Here is a 27,229-nt window from a genome sequence, read left to right as displayed (position 1 = left end):
TAATGCCCTATAAATTGCCTCCTTCTCCCTCTTTCCAATACCTCAACAGTATGATACGTCAAGTGCCTCCTATGCTCTGATCAAATCCTTTTCTAAAATGGCTCAAACACTATTTTCTGTATTCTCCTATTGCTCCCTTTGCAAAAACTTCTCCAACCTTCTGATGGGTACATAAGACTTAATAATTCGCTAAGAATAATAGTTTATTCCTAGGTTTTGTTGATTTCCAGCCAAAAAGAATTAACAACTATTAATGCCCTTTATTAATTTCTTGTTACTACTAAAGTAAAGTATTAGTATTTGTACAAAGCACTCAAATAAGACTCTTTTTCTGGACCTTAAAGCGATTCTACCACTTCTAGCAATCCTGGGAGAATTTCAAGAATTTTAGATATTAACATTAATAATTTAAGTTGGTACTGAAATACTGTTATAATTCTAGGATAGTAAAATATACACTAAAAATACAATATATCATCAATTTATAACACTAAAATACAATATAAAATATCAATATAAACAATAAAATACAATATGAAATACCAAAAACCAGTGAAAACTGGAAATAGTACTGGGCTTCATTGAATTCAAATCATAGGTATTGAGAGTCTATTATTTAAATCTAAGAAATGCACAGAAAATTTATATAGCAAGAGGAAATTAAATGTCTAAGATCACTCAACTTTTTTAAAAGGTGCTGTTTGTTGTTTTATACATGAATATATTTTGATTATACACATACTTACTACATACCAGTTATATGCATTAATTGGTTTAATGATACAATGTAACACTAATATTGCAGACTATGAAATTATGTGATCAAATCTTACTAAATCAAATGAGTAAAAATAGTTGTTGATTCTAATTTCTCACATACCTAAATGATATTCTAAGACTTGTGACTTTGTTTTATTTGTGGCTCTGGGGATGAAACCAAAGCCCTCAACATAGCCTACCCAAGTTCATTACCACGGAGCTACACTCCTAGCTCAAGTGGTGTTTTTAAACAAGAACAAAAGATCCTGATTCTCAGAGAGCCTATATATTTTAACAACTAGATCATTCTCTTAAGAAAAATATTACTCTTACAATGAGCTCCATATGAAAAGGTACACTCTGTAAATATGTAGCATTTCATCGAACATACAGCATAGACAGTAAATTTAAAAAAAATACTTCTTAGTTTTTATAAATAAAATAAATATGGAAACTTTCCAAAAAAAAATCCTAAACTAGCCCATAGTCAATGAGGCATTTAAAAGAAAAAAAAAAAAAAATCACAAGAGTACTAGTATGAAACTAAAATGGAGCTCATCTCTGGTTTCAAGTACAACCATTTCTTTCACAGAAAAATACAATCCCTTAAAAATGAGTTTCTTGAATTGAATCAATTATGCAGACCATCTAACTGAATGCCTCCACCCTAAACCACCTAGAATAAAAGAATACACAAAAGAGCAAGGTCTTTAGCAGAAAACTCAAAGGAATCAATCAATGAGATAAGAACAAAAGTGATTATTTCTATTTTCCCTCTAAAAACATGGTTTCCTTAGGAAAGGATACCTGGCAGTAAAAGAAAGCAATGGACTAAGGTATTCATCTATATAAACAAAGAAAGTATGCTTACTTCATGGTTTATTACACAAAAGAAGAAAAGCAAATGGATCTTACCAAACAAGAATTTTTCTGGTTACTTCTGACTTTTTATTGCCAATTCTGAACTATTTGTTACGTATCTTTCTATAATTTTCTGCCAGTTTTCACCCATGTGAATTTATTACTAGTATCAAATCACATCACATTATGATCTCATTAAGGCTTAAATGATAAACATGTTAGATTTAATATATTTCCTATTAAGGCATCAGCACAGGATACTCATGTGTAATGGCTAAATTCCAAGTAAATTTACTTAAGTAAATGGGAAGCTACAATTCAAAGACTTTTAAGTTCTTACATTCAACTACATTATTAAATGCAAGCTGAGCGATCCAAAGTAGTGCACTTCATTCAAGCAACAAAACAATAAGCATCTAATATACATAATTTATAAATCTACACATCTCTAATATGTAACATGAAACTCAAAAGCATACCACAATTAACATATATCTTCAATGGAAAATTCTCTTGTTTTGGGCCCAAACAGTAACTCAAATTATATTAAAAAGTATATTAAAATGTCAAATTACCATATACTGGTTAGTTGTTGAGTTTTTTATTTTGTAAACATGCCCAAAAGTGGCAAAGGACACAGTTCAGTAGTAGAACACCTACCTAGTATTCAAGAAGGCCAGGGATCAATGCCCCACACCACAAACCAAAAATATTCTCAAGGGAGTTCAGGTTATTCTATTTTTATTTATTTGTTTTTAGTGCTGTAGTGTTTTAGTGAACTCAAGGCCTCCATCATGCTTTACCCATAAGCTTTTATCACTGAGTTACAACCCTACCCTCACATGTTCATTATCACTTAAAAATGCCAAAGATCTACGTCACAAAAAATATTTCTGATTTTTCTTTATAATAAAAGATAGCTTTTAAAAATTAAAAATTCTACGTCCTTCAGGGAACTGCGACCCAACTTCTTATCTGACAATATGATCTCTCCCTCTTTAGGTGCTCTAATGACTGTGATGCTGCTGACTCTGAGGCCTTCACCAGAGCCAAGTTAGGCAAATAAACTTCTTCTTTATTAAGTTATTCTGTTTCATATATTTCATTCTAGTAACAGAAAACTGAGTAATATACACATATAAAATCAATACACAGTATGTGACATTGTGCTCAAACAACAGCTATTATGTTATTTTTACTGGGTTTTTTTGTTGTTGTTGTTCATTAGAAGGAAACGGATAATCCAGACTTGTGCATGTCTAACTTAAATGTATGCATCTAAACCAAACCTTAAAACTAGAACTCCTAGTAAATATTAAATTACATTTTTAAGAGCAATTTGCTTTCCACCTGAAGCCTTGCCTGAAATAAACGTTTATCATGTTACCATTTCCACAGGAAAACAGCAATTAGAAGAATACAAATCTTAGTATTGTCACTAAAGGTGGAAGGTGCTCATTAACAAATTAAACAGCTATTTTTAAATTACAAATTTAGGAATAAAGGTCAAATGATTAGCTAGTCACAAATACAGGCTCTTTAATTACAAAAGGTATGCTAATTTTAAGACACCTTCACCTCCAGTGTAAATGCTGTACAGATATATGCTCAGGCACAAGCTGAAGTTAAATTTAGAATCCCAAATAATTCCTCACTTAAGAAATGTGTATCTCAGCTATCTGAGAGGCAGACATAGTCAAGAATCACGTTTTAAGGCCATCAAGGGTAAGTTAGTGATACCATGGCTCAATATAAAAAAGGGCTGAGGATGTAGGTCAGTGGCAGAACATTTGTCTAGTCCACTGGAGGCCCTGGGTTGAATACCCAAGACAAAAAAAAGAAAGAGAAACAAACACATACACACACATACACATAAACATACACATACACACACACAGAGAGACAAAGAGTGACAGAAACAGAGATGCAAAAACAGAGACAGAGAGGCAAACAATGACGGAGAAGCGTATATTCTAAATTCCCAAGTAATTTGATAGTAACGCTATGAAACCAAATCCTTAAAGAGAGAGACTAAGTACATCACAAACATAAAAAGAATAAATACAAGAAAGAACATTTTATATTTCTATATAGAAAGCCAGCCATTTCTTTTTCAAACAACCTATAGTCTTCTATTACAGAATGATCTATGTATGCAGGTTATATTTTGACTAAATCTGGTACTAAGTTTATGCAAAGACCATATTCTTAATTGACATGCAATAAGGTATTCACACCCAGAAATTCTTAGGACTATTTTAATATCTCATGAGTAAGTCCTATTTTGTATACAAAGTACATTATTTGAGCATAATCTATTATAGATTTTCTAAACATACTTAATTAAACTAAAAGCAACATTTTATTGGTTTGTTTTGTTTTGTTTTGTTTTTGAGACAGGGTCTCATTATGCAGTCAGGCTGGCCACGTGCTCACTCTGTAGCACAGGCTGGTCTCAAACTTGCAAGGATCCTCCAGCCTCAGCCTCCTGAGTACTAGGATTACAGGAATGCACCACCATGCCCGGCTTAAAATTAACATTTTAGTATTTACAGTTAAATGTAATAGAATATCATATCAAAAATTTATGTTTGTTCATATCAAAAAAGTGCATGTTTGTGAAGTCGAACAAAATTTAAAATATTCACAGAATATTAAGTCCTGGAAAATGCAGACCCTAACACCAGAAAGTTTTCTTTATCACTCTCTACAAGACCAATGCTTAAAGCAATAAATATATTTAACACATCTTTGTTTATTCAGAACAAAACAAATTCCACTTAACAAAAAAATGGTTGCCTTAAAGTTTCAAAATCTACATTTCAGTCTCATTTTCAAAGATTTTATAAAGATCCCACAAAGGTAATACCTTTACCAATTTTTCAAACATTGATGCCAATGAATTATATTCCAAATGGTTCAAAACTTTTTTCTATAAATAAAAATATCCAAAGAATTTCTTTTACCTGACTTATTTACGTATCTATATTCTTTTTCTGCCATTATCATCCTTTTAGAAACATTTCTTTCAGTACAATTTAGCTTTATATAAAAGATTAGAATGAACTCCATTAAAATGTTAACACAGTGGTATTTACGGTAACTATCCTTCTCCAGCTCCTGTACTGTATGGCTTTTGTTTCTGCCACAGGATTTGTATTGCCCAGGTAAGCCTCTAGCCCTGGGCCCAAGGGACCCTCCTGCCCTCACAGCCTCCCAGTAAGCTGGACTTACAGGGACTCCCTATCATCTTGAGCTTCCCTAGTATTAGGTTTCGTGAATGAATAAAAACTAAGGTTTTTTTCCTATTGTCCTGACACCATTCTTTCTCAAGGACAAAGACAACCTTTTGTGGTATATTAGGTAGTGATAAGAATTTAAAAGATGGAAAAGTCAGAGCATGGCAAAGTGGAGATTTAATACATATCTATACAAATACAGAAAGAGACACTTTAAAAATACATAGGTGGCAACAGGCAGGCGTGTGGCACATATCTATAATCCCAGGACCTGGGAAGCTGAGGCAGGAGGATGTAAACTTTAAACTCAAGTTTCAGCAACGTAAGTGATTCAGACTGCCTCAAAAGAAAAAATTTAAAAAGAGATGGGAATATAGCTCAGTGCAAGGCCCTGGATTCAATTTCCAGTGTCATGAAACAAACAAACAAAAAGATGACAAACATCTTTTAAATCCAGCATTTTTCACCTATGAAATTTAAAGCAGATTACATTTGTGTGGTAAGTCTAACTCCAGATGCAGTTAGACTCAGTTCTAACTGAGGTCATACAACTCATGTACTATTAAGTAGACCAAATTTAGAAACTAGCTGTTTTAAGTAAATATCAGGAATTTTCTGATAGGGAAAAGTACTCAATAAAATTATTTTGCATAACAAATACTAAAAATAGTAATGATAACACAAGTCCTCTTACCAATTTCAGCAGGTAGTTGTTTGATTTTGTTCTCTCGAATGCTAAGCATGCTGAGTTTTGACAGGTTTTTGATGTCTTTTTCCACAGTAGTTATACGATTAAAGCGAAGGTAGAGAGTGGTGAGAGAATCCAGCCTATATACCACTGAAGGAATTTCTCTCAATTTATTATGCCGTAAATCAAGCATCCGAAGCTTCTTCAAGTTATCAAGAGAGTCAGGCAAACTGGTAAGTGAATTTTCACTGAGAGCCAGTGTCATGAGATTTACTAAACAGCCCACCTCTGCTGGGAGGGACTGTAATTTGTTACTGTATAAATAAAGTTCTGTTAATTGAGTCAACTCTTTGATTGATGATGGCAATATGTGTATAGATCTCTTGGATAAGTCCAAACGCATTGAATTCTCTTCCCGGCATTTGTTGAGCTCCTTAATTACTTCTGCGTTACTGGATTTTTTCCTAGTTCCAGGTGCTGGATTTGGCCGTTTGATCGTGTTGTCAACTGAAAAAGCGACCCCTGGTTGGGCAGCACTGGAATCTTTCTTTCCATCTTTGGCATCTTTCCCTTTGGTTTTAGGTTCTTTTTCTTTGCTTTCTTTCCCAAAACCTCCAGAGGCTTTTGCCTCTTTTTCTCTTTCCTTGGCTGATGATACTTTGGGATCTTTCTCTTTAGAGTCTTTTTCTTTTCCTAAACTAGTACTCATGGTGACTCAAACTTGGATAAAAAACTACATGAACTCCTCTTTTTCTGTTTGCCAGCAATCCAAATTCAAAGATGAAAAGACAAAGATCCTGCACAACCGAAACCGTGTTGACTTGATGCAACCAGCATAGAATAACATCTGTTACATATTGGATCTAAAAGCACTGTGTTCATTTCTAGTAATTCATTCTGAGTGGTAAAGTGGTGCTGGTCAATCAATGATGCATTAGAATTCCTGAAATATAATACAGAGAGCAGTACATTATCTTAGGTTATATTATGTAAATACCTCTGAAAGCAGTAACTGCTAAGACTATTTTAATACTGTAATAAGTACAATCCTAAAATAATGAAAGTTGAAAGTAGATCAGGAAATAAATTGTATTAACGAAAAATAAAGTTCCCAATGAAGGCTAACGGACCTTCTCATCATCTATAACTACTGTTCAGGTGTCTGAAGTTCAAACCACTGATACGTGAACAATTATGACTGGCTCAATGCAGTAGTAATAAATTTGAATTAAGTGATTCTTATAGTCATCCTTCAGCTCTTACATCTAATGAGATTCTGTTTTAACAACTGTAAGTGAATTATATAATGAGTCAGAGAACAGAATTTTGGATCTTGGTATCATCACAATGCTTTATTTAAGCAACCAACCAATCTTGACTATTACAAAAAATTTGTACTTCTAGTAAGAATGTATCTTGTCCAGGTAAACTAAAAAATGATTTGGCACCCTAAAATTAAGTTTTTAGTCTAGCCCAGGTCTAAATCAGGTGACAATGTCAAACTTTTAGATGAGGAAAAAAGAATTAAGAATAACCTTTCAAGTTTCTTAAAAAATAATTTTTTTTAAAAAACCACTTTAGTTGTACAATATTCTGAAAACAGCTACACTTGTACAAAATTTTACACTCTGTGTGTGTATGCGTGTGTATGCGTATGTATGCGTGTATATGCGTGTGTATGGGATTGAACCCAGAGTCTCAAGAATAGCAGGAAAGCACTCCATCATTGAGCTACAGGTCCAGCCCCCAAATTTGAATCTTACACCCACTTCTTATCTTACCATCATATCCTAAGAAAGATATTAAAACAAATTTCTCAACTTATAACCAATTTAAATTCCTAAATCTAATTTACAACAGAATACTGAAGCGACTAACAAAGGAAAAAGTCAAAAACAGGCATGCCTGTTCAAAATTCCATATATATTCTTTCTTCTATATCATGCTATTTCAAAAGTAAGCAGCTTCAAATCATGATTATACAAAGATGCTTATTACAATTAATTTAGGTTTTTAATATTTTCAGAAGTCACTCAGGTTTCCATTCCTGTGGTAAAATACCTAAGATAAAAGGCTTACGAGAAGACTGATTTAGTTTGCCTCGTAACTTTAGAGGTTCCCAAGGTCACCTGGCTCCGTGGTGAGACAACATATCATGGTGGGAAGAGCACAGTGGAGAAAAGCTGATCATATAATGGCAGCCAGCAACAGAATTTTAAAGCTGGGGCCAGGTTCCCAATATCCCTTCTTCAAGGACATATGTCCAGTGACTTAACTTCCTTCCATTAAATCCCATCTCTTAAAGGTTCTGCCACCTCACAGTAGTGCCATCAGCTGAGGACCAGGCCTTTAGGGGATATTTAAGATCCAAACCACTAATGAGTTAACAACTGCTCTTACAAAGGACCAGAGATTGCAGGCCAGATTGGTCTCCGTTGTGGGCACTCAAGATAATATGTAAAGTAGGGTAAATGTTTTGAAAAAAGTACTGACCAAAAGAGATCTCACACTAGTTGTGGACATTGGTTCACAGTTTGCCAACCCCGTCCTAAATTCCTGTTTCAGGTTTTAAATCATTTATTTCAGGAACTATATTTTATGCAACTTGGACACAAGAAGTACTTTTTCCTTGCTCTTGTAATAAATACATTTTCTTTTTTTTTTTTTTTAATCGGTACCAGGGATCAAACTCACAACTACCTGCTTGCAAGGCAGGTGCTTATGCCGCTGAGCTAAATCCGCAACCCCCTTAAATACATTTTCTATGAGAAATCTAGGAGAAGGACAGTAGAAAGAAAATGGGATAGAGAAGCACTGACTTGTTTGGATCTATACTTGGTATAAATACTATAATGGTAATTACCACATAATATTTATTTTTAAAAGTCAGTCGGTCATATACATTAAATATATTCCTTTGCCTTATCTGAAATACAGATGTATTTCTGATAGGAGACCCCTCCTGTCTCTCAGGAGCTATTCCTATTCCTCATTCCTTCTCTCAATACATTTTCCTTTTAATCTCCAAAAATAAAAGTAGATTTGTCAGTGTCACAATATTGGATCTTGAATTACAATGGCCAAGACTTCTGGTTTCAGACAAGATGGCTCATTATACCCAGTTCTTCCCACTAATTACAACCTAAAATCCTGGATAAAATCTATAAAGCAATTGAAATAAGACAGAAAAATAAAAACAGCATGAAATAGAAGAAAAATTGTAGGTGGGATTTTGAACAGGTATACCTATTTTTGACCTTTCCTTTACTAGTTGCTTCAGTATTCTCATGGCAAACTATGAACCAGTGCCCCAAAAATTACCTGGTAGTGAAGTCCATTAGGGTTTTTGTTTGCTTTCTGTTTTTGTCTTTTACAACAGCTAGGCAGTTAAGAGGCTCAGAATCAAAGAAGCACCACAAAGCACTAACAGGCAAGTTTCATGAAAAGTCTTCTCTCACTAGTTAAAGGACCGCAGAGTAACACTGCAGGGTGAGATCCTTTGACTAAACACTTCTACGAAGTCATATTCTTCCACATCTTCAACTGGAACTAAGACTACAATGAAATCCTTCCAACCATCTGAACTATGCACTAACTTGAACAAAAGATTGCATTTCATATATGCTGTATGGGAGAGCTATATGGAGGCTGTTAACCATACCCACACTTCTATAAGACAAAAAGTGGTAGCCTGTCCTCCTCTGGTCTTACTGGGATAAAAACTGAAACAGGAAGAGCTCCAGCCTTGTTGATCATCGCTTGAACTGCAGGCAAATGTTAGCCATCTTCCCAACCAGAGAAAGGGAAAAGATTAAGAGGGATATGAAGAAAAATGTATTCAATCTATGTAATATTTCCAAACATAACTCCTAGTAGTAGCTCATACATGAAAGCAACCAGAATAAAAATAAAAAATATTACTGAAAACTGAACTACTCATATTTCAGATTGGTTTTGTGGTAGAACACAATCAGGGCAAACCAGAATAGCACTGAAAAGGCTTTGAAAACTAAAATGGAACCAAAGACCACAAAAATGGATCAGGATACGTGTTCTGAACCAAATAGGTCAACTATCTGCTAAAACAGAATCCATATATAAATAGAAACTTGGGTTTCTTAGGAGCCTCAAAATACCCATAGTATAGTCCAAAATTACTCGTCATATCAAGAACCAAGAAAATACCAAGTCTAAAGAGAAAAGATAGTCAACAGACACCAACACTGAGATGATGCAGATGTTGGAATTATCTGAAAAAATTTTGGAGCGAAGGATGGCAGGCAGGCAGCTTTGCTCCAACAACTATGTGTAGTCTTAAACGAATAAGTAGAGTGTTTTGGCAAAGAAATAATAAAGAGAAAATTGAAAATCTTAGTTAATTCATTTATGAATTGTTAAATTCATAAATGAAAATCTAAAATTCACTAGATTGGCTCAATATAAGAATACAGATTCCAGAAAATTCAATGAATTTAAAGAAAGAACACTGGCAATTACCCACAAAGGAACAACACAAAGAAAGCAAATTTTAAAATGTCAGTGGAGTCTCAGGAAGATAGATGTATGACAACAAAACATCTGTTTCCCAGAAATTCCGGAAAGACAGAAGAAAGCAAATGGGGCTAAAAAATGATGGTTTAAAACTTCTAAAATTCAGCAAAAGACATAAGCTTACAGAGACAAAAAGCTAGGGAAACTCCCAACGTGAAATACTCAAAGAAACCTACCCCTACACATTAACAATCACATTTCTGAAAACTAAAGATAACAACAGAAAAGTGTGAACTTACAGAAAAATAATGACTTGAACAACAATGAATTTCTTCTTAGAAATCATACAAGGCAGAAGGAAATGACAAACTTTTCTAGCGTTAAAAGAAAACACCTGTCAATCAAAGATTACTTATCCAGCATAAACATCCTTTGGGAAAGAAGGGAAGATAAAGATTCTCAGATGAAGGAAAATGAAGAGAATTTGATGCTATCAGATCTGCACTAAAGAACTATCAAAAGAAGTTCTTCACACAGGAAAGTAAACATTAAAACTTTGAGTATCAGGAATGAAGATGAAACATCAATGGAAAAGGTAAAATATAGGTAAAACATAACTGGTCACTGTTTTTCTTTGGTTCTATGAATTATGTTTACTGAAAGTAAAACAAAAAATCATAATCACAACTTTAGTGGGGACAGAGCTCAGTGGTACAACATGTGCAGAGGTTGCATGAAGGTCTGAGTTCAATCCTCAGTACCACAAAGAAAAAATCATGTAACTGAGTCCACTGTCAATGTGTGAATAATACTTAAGACAACTGTATCATAAAGAAGATAAAGTAAGTCATGCTAAGATAATAACATTCTACGAGAAATAGTAAAAGTTACATGGAAAAAAGTTACATTGGAAAAGCTATATTTCTGTTTTTAGAATGTTCTATGAATATCCAACTGATCCAGTTAATATATGATATTTTGCATTATTATATATCCTTGTTAATTTTCTATATTGTAATTTTGTAATACTAAGAGGGAATGTTGAAATTTCAAACTGTAGGTTCAGACTGTGGATACTTCTTAAGCTTATCAGATTAAAATAGCTTACGTATTTTAAGTTCTTTTGGTGTGAACATATTTAGGATTGTTTATCTTTTTGGGAAATTGACGATCTTTACCTAAGTTTCCTGTTTATGCCTAGGTCATTTCTTTGTTCTGGATTCTACTTTGATATTAATACATCCAGGTACGAGTCAGTGTTTACTAGAGAAACAGCACAATCCATCTCAGTTTTCCTTGATTAGTGTTTTTATAGTACACTCCCTCCTACCTTTTACTTTTAATGCCCCAGGTCGTTATCTGAATTGATAGCATACAGTTAGGTCATGCTTCTTGTAAATTCATTCTGGCAATCTCAAGTGATCAATCTTTTGATCACTTACCAGTACAATTATTTAAATACAAGATGACTCAAAATTGTGAGGGTTTTCTTGTTAACTTTTATAATAGGAAATATAAAAAGGACAATTTAATCAAATTTATTCAGTAATTTTTCTGTGCATGCTATATCTTAAAATATTCAACACAGCATGAGGTTACAATCTGGACAGTTCTATCTACTTTCCAAATTCTTTCTGCATCATTTTCTTTTAACAATGCACTTTACACTGTCACACTGGCCTTTGCTTTTTTTCTGTAGGTAGTGTATTTTCAGTAAAATGTTTCCCCACTAAATGCAATAGTGAACACGTCAATGACTAATGCCTTGGTTGGCATTTTGTGCTACCCCATATTTTTCAATTAATTAGTCTAACTAGACCCAATTTAAATTGTAAATGACTTTTGAACCCCTTTGTTTTGATAATCAAGTAACTTCTGTATTGTTTGGTCCAGAAGGTAAATAAATATTTTATAATAATACTTTTTCTTTGCTTTTTGATTATAAGATAGCTTAGTAGATGTTGGTCAGCTCTATCAACACTACCCATAAAATTACTGTAATCACTGACCACTACTGGCATTTTCTTTTTTCAAGGTCTATCATTTCTGTATTATCAATAGTAGACAGTAAAGAGCCATCTTTTTCTGTCTTTCCGTTTCATAACACAGATATTTTTCTCTCTGATAAACTAACATTTCTCTCTTACTCAGTTTTTTCTTATGCAGATCTTTGGCATTATTTTCCTATTCAGTCTCAGTGTCCCAAATGTGTCTGTTTGGTAAAGACTGAGTTCTGGAGAAGTATAAAATTGTATCTAATATACTTACAATAAGAATTTTCATAGACTGAAGCACAAAACTATAGTTAGTTTTCACAAATAAATATGAATTAATAAAAGAAAATAACCAAGACTTATTATGAAATTTCATTAGAAACAAATATCAAAGGTAAACACGTTATAAATAAAAAAGTATGCAAAAAGTAGTTGCTATAAATAACAAATCAATAAACATAAATCTATCTCTTATAAACGAGAATCAACTGGTTGAAAGGTGGCCAACCTACAGAATAATCAGTACGTAATAAATACACTGCCCAAGTGATGCTTAGGGTAAACTGCTTTTTCTTTTCTTTTCTTTCTTTCTTTTTTTTTTTTTTTTTTTTTTTTTTTGTCTTTTTCCTTTTTATTGCCCTGCTTTCTACGGGTTACTTAAATGTTCCTAAAGATTTCATTTTATTTACAGTCTTTTAAGATAGCACATTCAAAGTTTTTTCTTTTTCTTTTCCTGATGGAAACAGAATACATATTCTTAAATTACTGCACTACTATTATCAACATTTTACCATTTCATGTAAAATGTAATTATTTTAGCATGATTTATTTTATGTTCTTTACAATAATACTGTCTTAAGTATTACTCTTCATGCGTTTATGAAGGAATTCAAGGTTACATGATTTTGTATGTGTGTGTGTGTTGAGAATATATATACACATTTGCAAATACAGCTCTTACCACCCTTGTTCAACATAGTACTAAAAGTCCTAGCCAGATCAGGCATGGTGTCTCATGCCTGAAATTTCAGCTACTTGGGAGGCTGAGTCAGAGGGATGACAAGTTCCAAAACTGTGTGAGCAACTTGTGAGACCCTGTATCAAAATAAAATTTTAAAAGGCTGGAGATGTAGCTTTGCACTAGAGCACTTGCCTAGCATGCGTGAAGACTTGGATTCAATCCCTAGTACCACAAAAAATAGATGGCCAAGCTAGTGTAATAAGGCAAGAAAAAAAAATATACAGCATATAGTATAAAGGAAGAAATAAAATTTTCCTTTGACTGCCTAAATGGATTCTCCAAAAACAACTTAGAACTATTAAAAAGTTCACCATGATCTCAGAAATAAGGTTAACATAAATCTTCCCAATGAAACAGAAAAAAAAAATGACACCAAAATTTTAAAAACGTACCAAAAGTTAAAATACCATTTATAAATCTAACACAACATATGCAGAATCTGTACACTTAAAATTACATAACAAGGTCAAAGAAATCAAAGATCTAAATAAATGCAAATAGATTATATACATGAACTGAAGAATTTAACACTGTAAAGATGACAGTTCTCCCCAAACTGATCTATACATTTAACACACTGATGATGTTTACACACTCACATTCATGACTAGGCCATAATGCCACATATGACTAATCGAGCAGCTTTTTATTAATAAAAAGACCAATAAAAGTGATCAGATGCATTTTTACCATCAAATGTACCACCACATTACTAGTCATCAGATGGGACACTCATCTGTGTATCACTGGTGGTTTAATTACAAGTGAATGTAATTTCTCTCAAAATTCCCTTATGACTTTTTTGTTACATACACACTGACAACTTTCTAAAACACATATGTAAAGAGAAATATAGTAGCTAAAACAATTTTGAAAAAGAATAAAGTTGGAGCTACCTTACTTGATTTTAAGACTTAGGAAGTATGTGGCTACAGCAATCAAGACAACTTGCCATTGGCAAGAGGGCCAGGCACAAAGACCAATGGAATAGAAGAGGGAATTCAGAAATGATGCCACATTAGTATGCTCAACTGATTTTTAATGAGAACTAAGTGATTCTATTTTTAAAGCAGTTTTAGGTTTACAAACAAACTGCTCGAACATAGTTTTACCGGTTTCCCTTATATTAACAGTTGCGGTGCTGTGGTGCATTTCTTAGAAGTAGTGAATCTATATTTATACCATAAAATTAATTAAAATGCACAGTTTAAGTGAAGGTTCATTTCTTATGCTGAACCTCTTGTGAGTTCTGATATATGTATGATGACATATATCCACCAATCATGCTTCAGAATGTTTAGTCCTAAAACTCCCATGTGTCACTGACCCATTCTTCTCTTCCTCCTCTCAATTCCCCAAGCGCCTTCAAATAATTGCTATTTTTTTACTGGACTGCCTCCATAGTTTTGCCTGCCCCAAAACATCATATTGTTGGAATTACACAATACGATTACAGCCTTCCATACTGGCTGCTTTCATTGAAGGGATTTAAGGTTCCTCAAAAATGTCTTCTCAGATCTTCACAGCTTTTAATAATAGAATATTATTTCATTGTACAGATACACAAGTTTATCTACTAAGAAACACTGCAGCTGCTTCAAAATTAGGTTTAACGCAGACAAGAGGTTTTTAGCCCATCTGGACAAATACTATGGACAGCAACTGCTAGGTCACACAAGATGTTGTGGTTTGTTTAAATATCCCCTCAAAGCCTCATACAGTCACGGAGGCGGCTGAATCCAGTGTTTGTGCTTGGTTCATTGTCTAGCACTGGTAGTATTGGGAGGTGTGAGTGCTGCACCCGCCCAGGGGTGGGTAACCTGCATACAATATAAGGGAGGGAAGGAGGTGTGCCTTCCCCCTTTTGCACTTTTTCCTCTTGTTGCTTGCAGCTACCATGAATCGCTGTCCTTTAGCCAAGCCACTCAGCTGCCTTGAAGCCAGCAGAGTATGGACTGAAACCTGTAAGCTAAACTATAAGCTAACTGAACCTTTCCTTGATTTGGGGCGTGAAGTATTTTGTCTCAGCAACAAGAGAAAAGTAACCAAGACACAAGAGTATCCCTCATTTTGTAAGAAAAATTCCAAGTGACTGTATCACATTTGCTTTCTCACCAGCAATCAGAATTGTTCTTGCACTAAGTCCTCATCACCATCTAATGGTATCCAATTGAGTTCTGAAAAATACAAAAGCAAATCCCTCTACAGGCAAAAATTAAATAAATCGTGACCTTAATAATTTCATACCTTTGCAAAAAATAACTTCAAATGAATCAAACAAAGAAAATAAAGTTACAAAGGTTTTAAAAGAAAGCAAGAAAATGATCTAAGTTAGGCAGAGCTAATAAGCATGCCACCAAAAGTAAAATGCTTAACAGAGAAAAACACTTCATCAAAATTAAAATTTTGTACAGCAAAGATCCGGTTAAGATAATGAAAAGACAACTCTTCCATCCTAGATCCACGTGCCAGTTCTTAGTAATAAACATGTGATAACACTACACGCTTATTTTAAAGCTAATATCTTTGTCTGGAGAGAATGAGAAAAAAATGAATAATTCAAATGAGTAAAGAAGAAACTGGATATCCAGATACTTACTTGGGCACTGAACTATACTAAATTTGACTCAGTTTATAATCTGATACCAAAGTGATATAATCTTTTCCCTCAATTCTCCCATTAAAATTAAAAGGAGATAAAATTTAGCTTATTTCCATCTAAAAAGGAATGTACTTAAAAATAATAAACAGAAAAAAAATGCAGTTTAAATAAACCTGAAACTAAGGTTTTGATTCTGAAGCCTTTAATAAATTTCAGTCTGATATGAACAAAAACTCTACGCCTTAGATTTTTCATTTGAATATTGAGTGTGGGAGACTATATGACATGACTGACATTTTAAAGTGCTAACATTTTTACTAAGTCTTAAACCAAAGTATCTCCAGAGATAACCGATTTTGCATGTTTAACATGTAGTAGGCACTCAAGAATTGTTTTCAATCTGGAAAATCAATTCTAACAAAATTCCTAAATCAAAAACACCTTGGATTATAAAGATACCATCATCACACTTAAATGTTCTAAATATACTTACATACTGGAGCAATAGTAATTTATCAAAATTAAAAAGCTTATTATTAAAGGTGCCATGCCTATAGGTAACTACAACTGCTATTCAAATGCATATTTTGGCATACTGTAATATGTTAATCCACAAATATTCCCTAATACATTCTCAACATTTCCCAAAGTGTATTCCTACAGCATCTATCTAGATCCAGATCAGAAAGGTTCAAGATGTGTTTCAAACATAATTATACTGTTTTTATAATAGATATTGTGTTATTTGCTTCAAAGCACATTATTCACAAGGGACAATACTTATTTGAGAATATATTTTGGATAACAAAGCTTTTTCTGAGGAGTGACTATTAATCTCTCAATGTTTTAATGCTTACAGTGCAACTATGTAGTAATAAATATGAGTTACATATTAGAAGACATTTTTTGCAAAAATATTAAAAATTAAGATTCTGAAAACAAAATCAGTAAATGGACTAACAAAGTTATCAATAAGTGAAACAGTGAAGACTTCAACTAAAAGTTCCAGTAGCATACCAAGCACTAAAATTTCTCTGGGGCTATTAGATATGATTTTGTAGTTGGGACTAAGAAAGTAAGATAGTCCCATAGAAGAAATAAAGTAGAAAAAAATACCGAGCCTCTCTTAGTTGCCACCCAGCTCTTCCTAAGGGACAAAGAACAAGTAAAATGCAATGGAGTCATATAAATTCAAGAATGTATTCAAATCAGAGAATAATAGGAGGCTTGCCTACCAGCTAGTAGGCTATCAACAAGATTTTTCAGAGCAGGGTAAGGTGGTATGTGCCTGTAATCCCATGAGGCGGGGGGCAGTAGAATCACAAATTTGAGGGCAGTTTAGGTAATATAGCAAGATTCTCACCTCAAAGAAATACAGTGTTTTTCAAATATGATACCACTCAGAATAATAAATTATTTCAGCACTCAACTCATCTTAGGATGTCAAAGACCTGAAAGTAAAAACATTTTAGTAGCAGAATCTAGAGGATGAAAATTCAACTTTCAGATTCAGATGAAAGTTCAATCTTTAGATGCAGACGAAAAAAGAATCAGTAACTAAAATATACTAAAGAACCCAAAGCTTCTATAGATCTCATTTGTCATCAGCAAGATGAAGAGTCAACAATGAACAGAGAAATCATGCAGTTTGAAAAGGCAAGCCTTTTCCCAGGAATAGGCAGAGATTAGTCATAAATACAGTACTAGTAACATTAATATACTTCAAGAATTTTAAAAGTCCTTTGAGAACATAAGCAGAAATACTGCTACTAAAAATGGGAGAAAAAGGGCAAACAATCCTAGAAACCAGTAGAGGAATACAGTCCAACAGGAAAATATGCCTCAAGAACTTATATCTAGTCTAACTACATAGTTCAGCATAAAAACAGCTTGATATCATTAAATATGCAAAAACTCAAGAAATATTATTTCTATGAACTGCTCCTGAAGAAAACACTAGAAGATAAAGTTTGGCTATTCAAAGAATAAAAATTGCAGCAAAAAAGACAAATTTTGAGCAATAATCTACTTAAATACTGGTCTAAACTTTTTAATAAACACTACAGCTGCAGAATGTAATATAAATGTGTAATTCCTGACCATGTTGTATAACCAAACAAAATTGGGAAAATGAACTGAGACATGCTCATATCTTTTTACTGTACTGCTCTATATAGTTAAGTATATTTCTATTATTACACCCTAATCTATGTCAACCTTTTAGCTATAAATTTGAGGAAATAAGCATAATGCCAGAATAAACTTAGGTGAGATGAATATGCCTATTAAATATACCCATTAAAAGAAAAATCTAAGATTAGATTACAAAATAGAACAACCATATGAATACATGACTTTGTTACCCCAAAATATGAAAAAAGACTACATATTGTTTTCAAAATGATAGACATTATATAGGCACAAGGCTATTGAGAGTAGCATTAATTCTTACCCCTATATATCCACCAAAAGGACTGATTCAATTAAATATCAGTGTTGAAGCAATGGAACACTATGTAGTTACTTAAAAGAATGGAGCAATAACTATGTATGGCTATGAAACTGTTCAGTATCCTCTTATCCATACTTTTGCTTCCATGGCAATTTGAGCTATCTTCAATAGATTATAATCTGAAAATAACAAATGACAACTCCATAAACAAACAATTCATAGGTTTTAAATTATACACCCATCTGAAGAGCATGAAGTCTTAGTTGTACCAGTCTACATAGGATGTGCAATTATCTTCTCCAGTGTCTTTATATTGCATACACTAAACTGTCTTCATATCTATTGTCCTACCTTAATAACTGTTCTACTATATACAGTTAATCTCTCACTGTGCTTAGTTTATAAATCAAACTATCACTGGTAGGTTTTTAGAAGGAAACATTATACACACAAATATATACAATCATACAGTTCAGAATCAAACAGTTTCAGAAGTTCACCGAGTGTTCTGGCACGTAACAGATAAGAAACAACTGTACGGCAAACAGGCCAGTCTGCTTATTAGCATGTTACTTAAAAGTTTTTGTGCCTTGATTTCTTCCTCTGTAATAAGGAAATAATATCTGCTTCTCAGGATATGATGAAGAATACCACCAACAACTGTTGTTAAAACAGGGCCTAGAATACTCAAAACACTATATAAACGCTAGATATTATCATACATAAGTGAGAAAACTCTGAGCTGAAAAGAAGCATTACTATGCTCCCACTTACAAAAAATTATATATATATGAATAAACTCTCCATATGAGTAAAACATCTGTGAAGAACACATAAAACTGCACCTATGAGACCCTAAGTTCAATCCACTGCACAGAGACACACACACAAAATAAATAAATAAAAAACATAAAACAAGTACTGGTTTACCAAGAAGAGAAACTATGAGTTTCAGAGTACGACAGAAATTTTTGTACTTCTGTAATCTTTCCAATTTTATACTATATGCACTGAACAGACAGAAACTACTACTTATACTAACTACTTTTAAAGGAACTTAGTATGACTGAACACAATTCCAGTTTTCTAGTTAGTTCTGATTACTATACCCAAGGCACATTTACTCAGTTTCAATGATATCCAAATAAACCCTGACACATGTTCCCTCAATCCATCAAAGTTCAAATATTTAATGTGTCACCATATAAAATACAGAAGGAACCTATCTTATAAGAAAATACTCCAAAGACATAAATAAAGGAATGTTCACTGCAATGTGCACACAAATGGCAAGACTTTGTAAACACCTACATGTACATCAACAGACTAAACTATGGTGCCATATAATGGCATATTTTACAGACAATATCAGAACCAGGTGTGGTGGTGCATGCCTATAATCCCAGCTACTTGGGAGGCTGAGGCAGGAGGATCACAAGGTGCAGGCCAGCCTGAGTAATTCAGTAAGATTCTGACCCAAAAATGAGAGGAGGAGGAAGAGAAAAAAGAAAAAAGAGAGATGAGGATGTAGTTCAGTAGTAAAGCTTAACGTGCAAGGCCCTATGCAATCCCATACATACAATATGTATGTACCTATGTGCACATCATTATTTTAAAATTTTGCATATAAAAGATGAATAGCAAATTCTAGGCTCTTTCCACATAGTAATACAGATATACTTCACACCTCCTAATTGCTATGATTTGTTCATACTTTACTGTTGTGATTTGTAATATAGCCATATTACAATTTAACCGTTCTTGCACAACTCACCCTGGGTTGTTCCTATTTGCATTTTTAAACTTATATTAAAAACTCTTTTCTGGTCAGGACCAAGAATACTTTATTGAGCATAAATCTTCATTTATCAGAACTAATGCTTATACAAGGCAGACTGCTGAAAGCAGAACTATTAAGTCAAAACCAATATGCATTTTAAATTTTTATTCCTAGTTCCAAACTGCCTTGTGCCAGAGCCTCCATCAATTTATATGCTCCAACTTTTCAAATTATAAATCTTTTTCATTTCCATCTAATGAATGAAAAATGATGTTAATCTATGTTAGTGAGCAAATCTTCCTATTCTTCCCACCATTTGAGGTATTCAAAGCTACCACATGTGCGACACACTGTGGTTTTAATTTTTATTTTATATCAAAATCTAAAATAACTGAGAGCTTCACATAAAAACCCAGGCCTCTACTTCTCATCAAAAATATCAAAATATTCGGGTATCACTAGGTCTGTAACTCCTAATGACACCAGCCAGCCAGCACTGAACAGAACCCGCCCATTCTGAGCACTCTTAAACTCAGCCACCTTGTACATCTGCCCTATTGTGCTGATTACTGCATTTTCATTACCTGTCTGATCGCCTATCAGAATTCAAGTGGAAGACTCCAATTCTTTTGGATTATTTGGCTATATTCTAGTTATGAGGATTCTTTTGTATGAAACATTTATATCTTGTCTTATATACATATTATAAATATTTCTTCCTCTCAGTTGTTGAACTTACCAATACTTAAAAGTATGAATATACATAAAATTTTGCAAGTCCAGAAAAATGTTCCTCAAATATTTATGTGTCACACTTCGTTTAAGAGTGATTTTTACTTTCTTCATCTCTGTATGTATATTTTTAAGTATATAATAAGCAATCATTCATTTATAAGCAAAAAGGAAAAAGTTACTGTATTTTCATTTTGATGCAGAGAGAAAAAAAAAACCTAACACTAACAGTTTGGTTATACTGATTTTAAACTGACAAAGTAAAACTCAATTAAATTTAATAAAGAAAGCCTGATGCCATAATACAAAAAAAGGTCAAAATAGTAATGATTTGGTTTGGGGGGTTTTTTTCATTTGTTGGTACTGGGGATCAAACTCACAACCTCGTGCTTGCTAGGTAGGCACTTGTGTCACTGAGCTAAATCCCCAGCTAGTAATTTTCATCTAGTCTGCAATACAGTAAATACCTAATGGAAGGAGTTCCATTCTGGGAGAACTTTGTAGCTGGATTCACTAAATCTGACAGTCTTATACATGTTTGACATAAATATGTAAAGCATAAAAAAAATTTATAAATACTGTAAAGAAACTATTTTTATAGTTACCTTAAAATTGTGGTATAGTACAACATTTTGCCTTTTATTTCCACAGTTACTGCTTCGCACTTTCTAGCAACTCTCTCCTCATCACTACTTTTGTTCTTGGTTCCAGACATCCTGGGCTCTGATTGAGCACTGTAGTACTGAACACTAATGCACTGTGTTAGGAAACACACAGCAGCACAACTGTGACCATGTGCAGCAGACAAGAGAGCTACTTCCACAATTTGTTCACATCACCAAGCATTAGTAATACAAGGTCAGTTTGTGTATATGAAAATTTGCAACTCGAATGTTTGTAAGTGTAGTCCAATAAAGCGCTTAATTTATACAGAACTTTGGAGAGAATTGCAATATACACTATTTATATAATTGATATTCAAAAGTCATGGAAATAGGGGCTGGGGATTTAGCTCAGCGGCATAAGTGCCTGCCTTGTAAGCAGGCAGTTGTGAGTTCGATCTCCGGTACCAATAAAAAGGAAAAAGACAAAAAAAAAAAAGTCATGGAAATAGCTGACTCACTTTGAAGTTGCAAACAAGTTTTTGGCTATTAGCAGTTCAGAAAACCAATTTTCTCCAATTATAACCATTGAAATTTTTATAAATAAGTGTTTTCATTCAATTTTTATAAATAAGTGTTTTCATTCAACATTTTATAGATAATAAATGTCACTGTGCTAAGGTACTAAATATGAAATAATAATAAAGTACAGTCCTTGTCTATAGTCTTATAGACAAACACATAAAGCAAGAAAATGGTGTGTTTGAGGCACAAACAAAAAGCGTTTTACCTAGCTTAAAGGTTGGAGGAGTCAGGGAAGGCTTCTCAAAGAGGTAGCATCTACGCAGAAATCAACCAAAAATTTTTAGGTGCAAGGGGACCAGGAATCATGAAGTCATTTTCATTCCTCTCTCTTTCAATTTTCACATCTCAACAATCACCAAATCCTTAACTAAATTCTTCTCTCAAATTTCTCCTGACTTCACTTAACTTCTCTTCATTCTCAACATCACTGCCCCACTACAGTGTGCACTGGCTTCTCTCATCTAGTTGCCTTCTCTCTGACCTCATGATTTCATACCCACTCCTCATCCTGCTCTTAGTCTAAGTGGACTATGATTAGAATGATTGTTCACTCAAATTTAACCAGGTTACTGTACAATTTAAAAATCTTGGATCCCTCAGGATAAAACTCAAAATTCTTAGAAATAGTCTGCTTACTTCTGTCACAAAGTTTTCTACTTCATACACTGGCTACATGAATTTCTTTCACATCCTGCATGGCCTAACATTTCTTGTATCCAGGATTCTGCACAAACTATCTTCTTCTTCAAGAAATACAGACTTATAGCTCTTTATTGCTAACACTCCCACTTACAGAAAACCTTTCTATGTATCTTCTCCGAGCCCCACTTAGTTTTCGCTATCAGAACATTTGGCACTGGCCCAGTACTACATCTGCCAGGTTACATGATTCATTTAAAAGGTAAAGGGAAAATAAGGAACGGCTTTATAAGCTAAATAAGCTGGGCCTATATCCCAGCATAAATAATACTTAGCACACAGTGAGCACTTACACTTACTGAATAACTTACCTGCTATATTACACAACCTGCTCCTTACACAAAGCAATTTTTCTCTATGGAACTGCTTCACAACACACTATGAACAGTTGAGTAATAATGACAAAGCTTTATCTTGACCAGGCATAGTTTTTTTATATCCTACTTAAAACCACTCATTTTTATATCAATATCTAAAAATGACAAGATTTCAGTAGTATGTGTTTATAAAGATCTAAAAAGTTCCTTATTCTTCTAAATAATTTAAAGTACAAAAATAAATGGTTGTCCTCTCCAAATAACCTAAAAACTGTCTTTTTATGTTTTATTTTGGTTTCGGTTTAAGAGTTTTAAAAGGAATCTTCAAAAAGTGAAAAGACCAAGACCAAAAAACAGGAAAGTCTCAGACAAAATTAACTTGGTCAAGAAAATGCTACGATTCATAGACAGTGGGGAAAAAAACATCCTTAAGTAGCCACCTGAATCTGAGGTACTAACTTTCACAGAACCTAATTCATTGACAGAAAAAAAAAAAAAAAAAAAAAGGTCCTATATATGTCCATATTAATGAGAACTAAGTCAGGGGTCCACATTCATAGCACTCTGAAAATCACTCACTCATCATTTTTCTTCTTGATAACGGAGCAAAATAAAATAATTTGGACAGATACAGGATTTATTTTGTACAAGAGCAAATAAATGGAAGTTTTCCAGAAAATCTAAATCATTTTATCTATAATTTAGATTCCAAACAAAAGTTCAAAGAATGAAAATTCCTGTTCACTCTGCCACAATACAAACCATAATTGGAATTACACCTTTTTCAGAGAGCACATCAACTCATCATTTGTATGAACTACAAAATTCTCTAGTGAAGTCCCTTATCAAATATCTTGACCAAATATTATGTGAAAAGTTTCATTTGCCCTGCATAAACATTACCAAAAAGATTTACTTGGAATACTAATTGAATTGTCTTTCTTGCCTCGGAATTCCAAACAAGTCATATATAACTTAAATATTCTCAAAATATACTTTATTCTTAATTTCCCTGGCAACATGACAATAAATTAAAAAGTTGACATTGTTGAGGTTCAGGATACCAACTCAACATGACTACGTATGCCACACCAAGTGCCAAATGTGTCACACAAAGTATACTCCATTGACACACATATTTTCAGCTATTAAGTTTGAGACTGCAGACACAGCAGCAGCTCTAAAAAGTTGTCCTCATGTAGCAGAGATTTATGTCTACAAAGAAAATCCACATTAGTAAAGTATCTGCTATATTTTACTAACATACAAAAGATGTTCTGGGATAATTTTCATTATCTGACTTTATCCCCATAGTAAGAAAAACCCTTACTCATTGTGTAATTCTTCCCCTCACCCACAAATAATTTCTACTCCTACTATCCCTCATAGGCCCCTACACCCCTATTCTCTTCTTTAACTGAGGACAATAGTCTTTAATCATCAGATCCTTCGAATCTCTTACTGTGTAGGACTCCTATGCTTAAGTACATAAATATGGTTTTTCTGTTGTCTATACCAATTTAATTCAGACTAGTCAAAGATAAGGGGTAGAAAAGAAGCCACTTTCCTCTTCTACAGTTACTTACCAGTGTATAAAGCAAGAGAAACCAATGTAATCGCTACATTAGGTCATATACACTAAGATACTCAAGAGTATTTTCAGCTAAAAACAACTTTCCTACTTTAAAGCAGTAATTACACTTAATATTTCATTTTTGTATGTATAAATCTACACTTTCATTCACTAAATCTGTGTAAGTTCTTTTCATTACTCTTTATATAAACGCTCAGAAACTGTCCTAAAAATACTATAAACAGTAAGATTTCAGTATGTGGTTTTCAACGTTGGTACTTTAGTAATTTACCATCATTACAAAACAAATGGCCTTTCAAACAGTCTTTTTTTTGTTTCGGAGACTTTATTTATGGGAAGACTTCTATGCTCTACCAATTATTTCATTTACCTATTATCCTGACAGTTTGGGTTTGATAATTTACATGATACACTTTGGATTTTAAAGTGTAATCTCACTTATCTCTATAGTTTTAAAAATAATCCAAAGCAGAACTATTCCACATAGGGGACCAATGGAAACACATGAGGCGTCACATTCAAGTTAACTTAGGTTAAGAAATTTCTCCTATTGGAAGCTTTCTAAACTATTAAAAGGTAAGAGTCATTTTATTATTTTTATAATTTAGCACAATAAATACAACCCCAGATTTCCAACTATTATGTATTATCATTTGAATATAACTATATCGAATATTCCAACTATTATCCATTATTATTTGAATATAATCCATACAATCTGAACTCCTTGCTATGGCTTATGTTGAAACAAAGGTGGTATCTGGGGACTGGGTCTGGGAATGTAAGTGAAATGAGATGAAGTTGTAAAAGTAAAATCCTAATTAGTCCCCTTAAAAACCAGAGAGCTGCAGAGTAAGAATAGAGCAGGAAGGTAACCATCTGCAAAACAGCCCACACCACGAAGTGCCAGTTGGCACCTTACTCTTGAACTTTCTAGCCTTCAGAATTTAAAAATTTTATTTTTTGTGTGTAGCATATCAGTCTATGCTATTTTGTTACTACAGCAGTAGGAGAGCACTAAGACAAATTCCAAAATGTTAAGTTCCACTTATATTTTTTATGTCAAGGTATATAAACCTTGACATAAAAGAACTCTCCCATAAATATGTAAATAATTTAGTAATTTACAGGGGGCAAGTAACACATTATTAAAATCATACCAGAAAGAAAAAAATATTATTTAACAAAAAAAGACTTTTTCTCTTAGAAGCAATTCAGAGACTAACTGGTTTGCCTACCTATAAATACTGGATAATGGTCATAGGAGTTACATGTGCTTATGTTAAATTATCACAGGAATCCAACATTTTTGAATTATCAATTTACATTTTTGTATCAATTTACATTTTAATTATCAATTAACATTTTTGAAATTATCAATTTTCAGAGAATTTGCATACAACTAAAAATGGCAGAACTTCAATTAAATTAAACTTAATTTCAACTTTGGTGAAACAAAAATCTTCCAGATTTTGCCACAAGGCCACTGTTATACCAGTTATCACAATACTATTCTCTATACAAAAATGTCAATTATAGTTGAGCTGTAGGTGAGAAAAGGCCAGATAAATGTTTTATAATTTTGTCTACTGATAATTAGTCATACATTAAAGCATTACTCATAGACCTAAGTCTACAAGAGTTTTACATCTAACTGCTAAAGCCAATTTGTCTTTCTTTTTGCAGACTACAAAAATTCTTAAACTAAAACGCTTACTGTAATATCCATTTCTGTGCAATTAATAAATGATTAACTTGGTCTCTTTTTAAAAACAACATGCAGTAGTAAAAGTATGTATCATTAAATATAAACATTTTTCTAAGCAACAAAAATAAACTAGCAAACCTCATTCTTAATAGTTTCTAATCAATTTCAGTATCATTTTTCACAGTATCATTTTCACTGCAATATTGGGGTGCACAATACTCTGAAGAAAATGCTAAAATGTTTACGTATATATAAACATTATAGGCATGTTTCTGTCAATTATTACATGGTCAAAATTTTTAAAGTTTTGAAAAGTGATTCATTTTTAAAATAAATTTTGTATAAGCCCTTGATTAATTCTTGCTTCTCATACCTTATAGCAGCCAGATTTACATCAAACATTTACTGACCATCTTTTTATCTGATCATCTTTAGGTCTGGAGCACCCAATGCAAAGCTTGACACAACCTTACATATACTTTCGTTTCAATACACTTTGTACAGAATATTTTCAAATACCCTTGTTCCATATGTATTACTATATGCTGTTACATAACAGAAGGTGGGGAAATTTTTTAAAAATATTACAGCACTAGCAGTCATTTAGTATGCTACATTCCCACAGTTGCTTAGTGGGTGTTCTGAAACAAGGCCATATTTCTAGTATTAAGAATTTCAAATCACTACTTCTAAAGTGCAGAAATAAATATCTTCAAGATTAAATCATAAGACACTTTAAGCTGCCTAGATGTAAGCATCCCACTTCTATGAATTTAGAACTGTAATTAACACATAGTAGATAAACCGGTATTTGTTTTAGCAACAAAGTAAACAGCCAGTTCTTCTACCTATCCTTATATAGTCACAGAATTCAAGAGATCACAATAGTAAGATAAAATACAATGTACTTGAACCATAACTAAAGTCTTATAGTGAAATGTTGAGCTCTACATCCCAAATATATACAGACCAAAGGTAAATTAATAATAACCTATTTTCATACCAATTTCTTGCACACCACATAATTACAGCAAAGAATTTGCTATGAACTCCAACCTAATTTTTCCAGTCCAGGTGACCAGCAGAGGCCAAGAAAATAAAGCTC

At 33.2% G+C, this 27,229-nt stretch overlaps 1 protein-coding gene across 3 annotated transcripts in view; it reads right to left on the bottom strand.

Annotated features, from left to right (window-relative positions):
- Positions 1-27,229, bottom strand: part of Shoc2 (SHOC2 leucine rich repeat scaffold protein) — a 67,005-nt gene that overhangs the window by 33,326 nt on the left and 6,450 nt on the right. Inside the window, exons 2-3 of one of the 3 annotated variants that reach the window (XM_063244696.1) lie at positions 17,019-17,106; positions 5,554-6,490 (exon numbers count right to left, since the gene is read on the bottom strand). In XM_063244696.1, coding sequence (XP_063100766.1) covers positions 5,554-6,256 — 703 coding nt within the window. In that variant the 5' untranslated portion in view covers positions 6,257-6,490; positions 17,019-17,106. Of the gene's footprint in view, positions 1-5,553; positions 6,491-15,168; positions 15,237-17,018; positions 17,107-27,229 lie in introns of those variants that run through there. The other 2 variants (XM_063244698.1, XM_063244697.1) reach the window with 2 other exon arrangements.

This window comes from Cavia porcellus, unplaced genomic scaffold, assembly GCF_034190915.1.
Source record: "Cavia porcellus strain 051 isolate PalLab524CR breed Dunkin Hartley unplaced genomic scaffold, mCavPor4.1 scaffold_2, whole genome shotgun sequence".
In the NCBI taxonomy this organism is placed as follows: domain Eukaryota; kingdom Metazoa; phylum Chordata; class Mammalia; order Rodentia; family Caviidae; genus Cavia; species Cavia porcellus.
This window is presented reverse-complemented; position numbering and strand designations above follow the sequence as displayed.